General features: G+C 49.2%; 1 protein-coding gene across 1 annotated transcript in view; it reads right to left on the bottom strand.

Moving 5' to 3' along the window:
* LOC135524505 (xylosyltransferase 1-like) overlaps window positions 1-9,097 on the bottom strand; it is a 150,770-nt gene extending 141,673 nt beyond the window's left edge. The window contains exon 1 of the mRNA XM_064952096.1: window positions 8,746-9,097. Coding sequence (XP_064808168.1) covers window positions 8,746-9,033 — 288 coding nt within the window. The 5' untranslated portion in view covers window positions 9,034-9,097. The remainder of the gene's footprint in view (window positions 1-8,745) is intronic.
* Between the last annotated feature and the right edge of the window lie 602 nt (window positions 9,098-9,699).

Here is a 9,699-nt window from a genome sequence, read left to right as displayed (position 1 = left end):
TTTACAAGCACCTTAGCCAAATACATTTAAACTCAGTTTCTCACAATTCCTGACATTTATTCCTAGTAAATATTCCTTGTTTTACGTCAGTTAGGATCACCACTTTATTTTAAGAATGTGACATGTCAGAATAATAGTAGAGAGAATGATTTATTTCAGCTTTTATTTCTTTCATCACATTCCCAGTGGGTCAGAAGTTTACATACACTCAATTAGTATTTGGTAGCATTGTCTTTAAATGGTTTAACTTGGGTCAAACGTTTTGGGTAGCCTTCCACAAGCTTCCCACAATAAGTTGGGTGAATTTTGTCACATTCCTCCTGACAGAGCTGGTGTAACTGAGTCAGGTTTGTAGGCCTCCTTGCTCGCACATGCTTTTTCAGTCCTGCCCACACATTTTCTATAGGATTGAGGTCAGGGCTTTGTGACCAAGCTTTAACTTCCTGACTGATGTCTTGAGATGTTGCTTCAATATATCCACATAATTTTCCATCCTCATGATGCCATCTATTTTGTGAAGTGCACCAGTCCCTCCTGCAGGAAAGCACCCCCACAACATGATGCTGCCACCCTCATGCTTGACAGTTGGAATGGTGTTCTTCGGCTTGCAAGCCTCCCCCTTTGTCCTCCAAACATAACACTGGTCATTATGGCAAAACAATTCTATTTTTGTTTCATCAGACCAGAGGACATTTCTCCAAATAGTACGATCTTTGTCTTCATGTGCAGTTGCAAAACGTAGTCTGGCTTTTATTATGGCGGTTTTGGAGCAGTGGCTTATTCTTTGCTGAGCGGCCTTTCAGGTTATGTCGATATACTGTAGGACTCATTTTACTGTGGATATAGATACTTGTGTACCTGTTTCCTCCAGCATCTTCACAAGGTCCTTTGCTGTTGTTCTGGGATTGATTTGCACTTTTCGCACCAAAGTTCATTCATCTCTAGGAGACAGAACGCGTCTCCTTCCTGAGTGGTATGATGGCTGCGTGGTCCCATGGTGTTTATACTTGCATACTATTGTTTGTACAGATGAACGTGGTACCTTCAGGCGTTTGGAAATTGCTCCCAAGGATGAACCAGACTTGTGGAGGTCTACAATTGTTTTAGGAGGTCTTGGCTGATTTCTTTTGATTTTCCCATGATGTCAAGCACTGAGGCACTGAGTTTGAAGGTAGGCCTTGAAATACATCCACAGGTACACCTCCAATTGACTCAAATGATGTCAAGTTGCCTATCAGAAGCTTCTAAAAGCCATGACATAATTTTCTGGAATTTTCCAAGCCGTTTAAAGGCATAGTCAACTTAGTGTCAACTTCTGACCCACTGGAATTGTGATACAGTGAATTATAAGTAAAATAATCTGTCTGTAAACAATTGTTGGAAAAATGACTTGTGTCATGCACAAAGTAGATGTCCTAATCGACTTGCCAAAACTATAGTTTGTTAACAAGAAATTTGTGGAGTGGTTGAAAAATGAGTTTTAATGACATCAACTTAAGCGCATGTAAATTTCCGACGTCAACTGTATGTGCCCTGGACAAAAGTAGTGACCTATATAGGGAATATGGTGCAACTTGGGATCGCAGCCACAATTGTCTTGGCGTGAATGTGTTTTGACACACATCTTCCCGTCGCCCAGTCACAATTGATTCTGTGTGTCAGAACTCAAGAACTATTTAGCTAATTCAGCCACGCTACTGGACAGGAACAGTGATAAAACTCCTTCCTGGTCTGTTAGTGTGTCTCTCAGACTGATGCTGTTATAGCGAACACACACACACACACACACCCAGGGCCGTGCACAGACCTTTCAGGGGGCAGGTGCTCAAAACGTACACAATTTCTCTGTAGGGGAACATTTTAACAGTTTTGGAGCATAGGCCAATTTATTCCTACAACAACACACTCACTCATCATCTTTACAAATTCTAAGCAAGCTAGTTAAAGTGAATCCTAAAGACAGAGATGATTGACATCGGGAAAATAGGGCGGGCTATCAGCTGATCACTGATGTTAGTGATTGATGTAAATCTGTTTGTTAGCTAGCTTCATTTCTTTTACTGATTGTAATTGACCTCTATGTCTTTCTGTCTCTCTCTGCTGTGTATCAGCCGACCAGACTGAATATTGACGATGAAGCTAAATCAAGTGTTAATAAAATACTTTTTACATTTTTTTTTATTTAAACTTTATTTAACTAGGCAAGTCAGTTAAAAAAATATATTCTTATTTTCAATGACGGCCTAGGAACGGTGGTTTAACTGCCTTGTTCAGGGGCAGAATGACAGATTTTTACCTTGTCAGCTCAGGGATTCAATCCAACAACCTTTCGGTTACTGGCCCAAAACTCTAACCACTAGGCTACCTGCCACCCCAAAATATGCTGCTGTGGCAGTAGTGTTGATATTTAAACTAGGTAGCTAGCTACAGAAACTCAACAGGTGACCGCATATCTCAAGCCAAGCATGTTTGGATACTGGGAGCGTGCAATCTCCGGACAGGGCAGACTGGGACAATGTGCAACAGGGAGTGAGAGCTCCGTACAGGGCAGACTGGGACAATGTGCTACAGGGAGTGAGAGCTCCGTACAGGGCAGACTGGGACAATGTGCTACAGGGAGTGAGAGCTCCGTACAGGGCAGACTGGGACAATGTGCTACAGGGAGTGAGAGCTCCATACAGGGCAGACTGGGACAATGTGCAACAGGGATTGAGAGCTCCGTACAGGGCAGACTGGGACAATGTGCTACAGGGAGTGAGAGCTCCGTACAGGGCAGACTGGGACAATGTGCTACAGGGAGTGAGAGCTCCATACAGGGCAGACTGGGACATAGTGCAACAGGGAGTGAGAGCTCCGTACAGGGCAGACTGGGACAATGTGCAACAGGGAGTGAGAGCTCCGTACAGGGCAGACTGGGACAATGTGCAACAGGGAGTGAGAGCTCCGTACAGGGCAGACTGGAACAATGTGCAACAGGGAGTGAGAGCTCCGTATAGGGCAGACTGGGACAATGTGCAACAGGGAGTGAGAGCTCCGTACAGGGCAGACTGGGACAATGTGCTACAGGGAGTGAGAGCTCCATACAGGGCAGACTGGGACAATGTGCTACAGGGAGTGAGAGCTCCGTACAGGGCAGACTGGGACAATGTGCAACAGGGAGTGAGAGCTCCATACAGGGCAGACTGGGACAATGTGCTACAGGGAGTGAGAGCTCCGTACAGGGCAGACTGGGACATAGTGCAACAGGGAGTGAGAGCTCCGTACAGGGCAGACTGGAACAATGTGCAACAGGGAGTGAGAGCTCCGTACAGGGCAGACTGGAACAATGTGCTACAGGGAGTGAGAGCTCCATACAGGGCAGACTGGGACATAGTGCAACAGGGAGTGAGAGCTCCGTACAGGGCAGACTGGAACAATGTGCAACAGGGAGTGAGAGCTCCGTACAGGGCAGACTGGAACAATGTGCTACAGGGAGTGAGAGCTCCATACAGGGCAGACTGGGACATAGTGCAACAGGGAGTGTGAGCTCCGTACAGGGCAGACTGGGACAATGTGCAACAGGGAGTGAGAGCTCCGTACAGGGCAGACTGGGACAATGTGCAACAGGGAGTGAGAGCTCCGTACAGGGCAGACTGGGACAATGTGCAACAGGGAGTGAGAGCTCCGTACAGGGCAGACTGGGACAATGTGCAACAGGGATTGAGAGCTCCGTACAGGGCAGACTGGGACAATGTGCTACAGGGAGTGAGAGCTCCGTACAGGGCAGACTGGGACAATGTGCTACAGGGAGTGAGAGCTCCGTACAGGGCAGACTGGGACAATGTGCAACAGGGAGTGAGAGCTCCGTACAGGGCAGACTGGGACAATGTGCAACAGGGAGTGAGAGCTCCGTACAGGGCAGACTGGAACAATGTGCAACAGGGAGTGAGAGCTCCGTATAGGGCAGACTGGGACATAGTGCAACAGGGAGTGAGAGCTCCGTACAGGGCAGACTGGGACATAGTGCAACAGGGAGTGAGAGCTCCGTACAGGGCAGACTGGAACAATGTGCAACAGGGAGTGAGAGCTCCGTACAGGGCAGACTGGAACAATGTGCTACAGGGAGTGAGAGCTCCATACAGGGCAGACTGGGACATAGTGCAACAGGGAGTGAGAGCTCCGTACAGGGCAGACTGGGACAATGTGCAACAGGGAGTGAGAGCTCCGTACAGGGCAGACTGGGACAATGTGCAACAGGGAGTGAGAGCTCCGTACAGGGCAGACTGGGACAATGTGCAACAGGGAGTGAGAGCTCCGTACAGGGCAGACTGGGACAATGTGCAACAGGGATTGAGAGCTCCGTACAGGGCAGACTGGGACAATGTGCTACAGGGAGTGAGAGCTCCGTACAGGGCAGACTGGGACAATGTGCTACAGGGAGTGAGAGCTCCGTACAGGGCAGACTGGGACAATGTGCAACAGGGAGTGAGAGCTCCGTACAGGGCAGACTGGGACAATGTGCAACAGGGAGTGAGAGCTCCGTACAGGGCAGACTGGGACAATGTGCTACAGGGAGTGAGAGCTCCATACAGGGCAGACTGGGACAATGTGCAACAGGGATTGAGAGCTCCGTACAGGGCAGACTGGGACAATGTGCTACAGGGAGTGAGAGCTCCGTACAGGGCAGACTGGGACAATGTGCTACAGGGAGTGAGAGCTCCATACAGGGCAGACTGGGACATAGTGCAACAGGGAGTGAGAGCTCCGTACAGGGCAGACTGGGACAATGTGCAACAGGGAGTGAGAGCTCCGTACAGGGCAGACTGGGACAATGTGCAACAGGGAGTGAGAGCTCCGTACAGGGCAGACTGGAACAATGTGCAACAGGGAGTGAGAGCTCCGTATAGGGCAGACTGGGACATAGTGCAACAGGGAGTGAGAGCTCCGTACAGGGCAGACTGGAACAATGTGCAACAGGGAGTGAGAGCTCCGTACAGGGCAGACTGGAACAATGTGCTACAGGGAGTGAGAGCTCCATACAGGGCAGACTGGGACATAGTGCAACAGGGAGTGAGAGCTCCGTACAGGGCAGACTGGGACAATGTGCAACAGGGAGTGAGAGCTCCGTACAGGGCAGACTGGGACAATGTGCAACAGGGAGTGAGAGCTCCGTACAGGGCAGACTGGGACAATGTGCAACAGGGAGTGAGAGCTCCGTACAGGGCAGACTGGGACAATGTGCAACAGGGATTGAGAGCTCCGTACAGGGCAGACTGGGACAATGTGCTACAGGGAGTGAGAGCTCCGTACAGGGCAGACTGGGACAATGTGCTACAGGGAGTGAGAGCTCCGTACAGGGCAGACTGGGACAATGTGCAACAGGGAGTGAGAGCTCCGTACAGGGCAGACTGGGACAATGTGCAACAGGGAGTGAGAGCTCCGTACAGGGCAGACTGGGACAATGTGCTACAGGGAGTGAGAGCTCCGTACAGGGCAGACTGGAACAATGTGCTACAGGGAGTGAGAGCTCCGTACAGGGCAGACTGGAACAATGTGCTACAGGGAGTGAGAGCTCCATACAGGGCAGACTGGGACATAGTGCAACAGGGAGTGAGAGCTCCGTACAGGGCAGACTGGGACAATGTGCAACAGGGAGTGAGAGCTCCGTACAGGGCAGACTGGGACAATGTGCAACAGGAGTGAGCTCCGTACAGGGCAGACTGGAACAATGTGCAACAGGGAGTGAGAGCTCCGTATAGGGCAGACTGGGACATAGTGCAACAGGGAGTGAGAGCTCCGTACAGGGCAGACTGGAACAATGTGCAACAGGGAGTGAGAGCTCCGTACAGGGCAGACTGGAACAATGTGCTACAGGGAGTGAGAGCTCCATACAGGGCAGACTGGGACATAGTGCAACAGGGAGTGAGAGCTCCGTACAGGGCAGACTGGGACAATGTGCAACAGGGAGTGAGCTCCGTACAGGGCAGACTGGGACAATGTGCAACAGGGAGTGAGAGCTCCGTACAGGGCAGACTGGGACAATGTGCAACAGGGAGTGAGAGCTCCGTACAGGGCAGACTGGGACAATGTGCAACAGGGAGTGAGAGCTCCATACAGGGCAGACTGGGACATAGTGCAACAGGGAGTGAGAGCTCCGTACAGGGCAGACTGGGACAATGTGCAACAGGGAGTGAGAGCTCCGTACAGGGCAGACTGGGACAATGTGCAACAGGGAGTGAGAGCTCCGTACAGGGCAGACTGGGACAATGTGCAACAGGGAGTGAGAGCTCCGTACAGGGCAGACTGGGACAATGTGCTACAGGGAGTGAGAGCTCCGTACAGGGCAGACTGGGACAATGTGCAACAGGGAGTGAGAGCTCCGTACAGGGCAGACTGGGACAATGTGCTACAGGGAGTGAGAGCTCCGTACAGGGCAGACTGGGACAATGTGCTACAGGGAGTGAGAGCTCCGTACAGGGCAGACTGGGACAATGTGCTACAGGGAGTGAGAGCTCCGTACAGGGCAGACTGGGACAATGTGCAACAGGGAGTGAGAGCTCCGTACAGGGCAGACTGGGACAATGTGCAACAGGGAGTGAGAGCTCCGTACAGAGCAGACTGGGACAATGTGCAACAGGGAGTGAGAGCTCCGTACAGGGCAGACTGGGACAATGTGCAACAGGGAGTGAGAGCTCCGTACAGAGCAGACTGGGACAATGTGCTACAGGGAGTGAGAGCTCCGTACAGGGCAGACTGGGACAATGTGCAACAGGGAGTGAGAGCTCCGTACAGGGCAGACTGGGACAATGTGCTACAGGGAGTGAGAGCTCCGTACAGGGCAGACTGGGACAATGTGCTACAGGGAGTGAGAGCTCCGTACAGGGTGAACCTGACACCACGGCACCTTGGGGGCAGTGGCTTCTGAACAACAATGACCAATAATACATACAGTATATACAGTAACTTGGGGGGAAATTATACCACCACCCAAAACGGCTCTTTGGAGACTGGAAGGTGCTTGTCTTCTGAACAAGTCGAGCCCTATATGTGCACTGCACACACACACACACACACACACACACACACACACACACACACACACACACACACTCCTAGCAGGTCTGTCTTGACATCTTCATCACGTTTCTGTCCTTGGAATGACTTACCATACATTATGTTGTTGTTGTGTAGCCTGAGGGCAAACACACACACACACACACACACACACACACACACACACACACACACACACACACACACACACACACACACACACACACACACACACACAGTTGATGGATCGACTGAGTCACAGCTCCCACCACCCGTAGGAGATGAGAGTGTAGAGGGATGCTATATGAGGACTGAGGAACCTACACTACCGTAGTCTACGGTATATCTCCCATAACAACCATATCAAAGCTACTGTATCCATAGTGACGGGATTATACATCCCATACAATGTGATGCATGGTTTTCCAAATATTGCGATAGCAAATAGGTTACAACACACCATATTTTTCAACAACAAAAAAATACAGTCCAGATGTCATATTGCTTATAATATTGTGGTAATAATATAATATCCATATTAGTGCCATGGAATAAAATGATTTGGAGACTGCATATCTCTTGACAAAATCAGTCAAACATTGACTGATTAGCAACCGAACAGATGTCAACCTGTAGGCTACTGTAATTTAATTAAGCATGATGTATCCATTTGCCCTTCCGGTGTTTGCTAATACTACGACTATTTCAACTAACAGACCAGTGATCATCTGGGATCCCGGAGCGTATGGATTTAAACCACGGCTGTATAGGTAGTGTGGTAGCAATGTTTCAACTGGATTTGGTCTCAGTTCGGTGCTGAACTAATGTAGTATGGCGTTCATAAACCGCCTATGATCCAAAAGTGTAGGTTATTTGCACAATTTATTGGTTAGAGCCAAGAGTTCGCATGTATATGTTTACATTTCTCATTTCCCTCTAATGTAGCGTTTGCATAAACTATATGTGGCTACTCTGATCACCACGTAGTCATTTCCCTATGGTATTTTCACATGAACTAGTCCATTAAGCGGTTTTGCATTGATACACAATTAGCAAATTATGCGTTTCAAATGGCCATTACACAGTCGTGTGTGTCGCTGAAATTGTCATCTGTAAGGGCAAATAATAATTTCTGACCTATAACAAGCAGTAGCCTAAAGTAAGTAGCCCGCGGCTACGCATCTGAAATGACCTTAGAGGATTTGTTGTGATTAAATATTGCTTGGATTATACAGTTTTGGGTTCAAATTCACACCCAGTGGATTTTTTAAATGAGATTTACAGTGGGCTACACAACGAATGGATTTGAAGGAGACCCAATGTGGGTTCGTTCAGTTGTCATTCTGTTCATCTTCATAATGTTTTGGATTTGGAAGCATCCCTACAACATCGTACATCTGTCACTCTTTGCGCGGGAGACTGGGACGCTAGCGACGTCGATGTAACATGTCAGAGTAGCACATCTCCATTTAAAAGGATCTCGATTTGCAAATGAATACAGCCGCCAGAGGTGGTTCGGTTAATTCATTTGAGCGTCTGTGCCATTCCAGTCTACCAAAGCGCCAATCATAGATAGGCAGACAGGAACAATCATTCAAGCAGCGGTTGTACCCCATGCAGTCTTCGGCTATGTCTTTACCAGACACTTAAAATGGTCCGTAGGTAAAAGGGATATAATAGCTACGTGTAACAGCAGTAGCGCCACAGTCTTACCGGCTGCTGTATGTGACGAACCGTTCCTTTCCCTTGTGGAGGATGGTGCTGTAGCTGAACCTCGCGCTTCATATACTCGCTGCTGCCTTTGTAGCCACCGCCGCCGACCCGGTCTCTCTTCTCCCTCATGTTCGACGCGCCACCGCCGCCGTTTTCCCGTTCTTCCCCGGAATCGAGGCTACTGAAGTTCCACACTATCAGCGTCTGGACCAGCAGCACGGTGAGAGCCGCTATCAAGGCGGAACGCGAGCGGCGGGCCAACCTGCGAGCGCACGAGCCGCCAACCATCTTCACTCTTTGACTGCTAGGACTCGAGAGGAGAAGGTCGGCTAGCCTGCCTCTGCGTTGCGCGACAGACAGCAGGAGCGGAGAGACCACGGGAGTTTATTTGTATTTTTTAGATCTAGCTCACGATGGCTAGGAGGAGCGTCGAGGAGAGGAGGCAGAACAGAGCCATCGTGTGGTTGAAAGACGTTACGCGCGAGCTCAGGATGTTCACCGAATGTTCTGAATCACAGCGACGGTAAATGAGAGTCCTCCGTCTGGAATTCTTGTATAAAATACATCAGCACGAAGCACGTGGGTTATCACCTCACACGTGTACGTGATACCTATCCACGACATTTAATGATTAAACAAACCAACAAACAAAAAATATTTTTGGAAACGTTGATGTGGGTGAACACAATGTACCGTTGAACAATATCAGTACCATGGACAGTGCTCACAGAAAATGTGTATCGCTGCAGCTTCTTACAAATAGAATACAAGCTCACATCCATCCCATGTACAGTAGGCTCCACTAGGACCAACCGTCACCATCCCCTTATGCATTCAATTATGGATGCAACTTCCTGTGCATTTCAAACATAACCAATGTACCAAATGATCATAAGAGCTATAAAAGGAGATTTATTCATGTACAGTACATTGTAGCGAATCCAACACGCAATG

This window comes from Oncorhynchus masou, chromosome 4 (genome assembly GCF_036934945.1).
Source record: "Oncorhynchus masou masou isolate Uvic2021 chromosome 4, UVic_Omas_1.1, whole genome shotgun sequence".
NCBI lineage: Eukaryota > Metazoa > Chordata > Actinopteri > Salmoniformes > Salmonidae > Oncorhynchus > Oncorhynchus masou.
The sequence above is the reverse complement of the archived record's forward strand: the minus strand, read 5'-3'. Positions and strand labels throughout refer to the sequence as shown.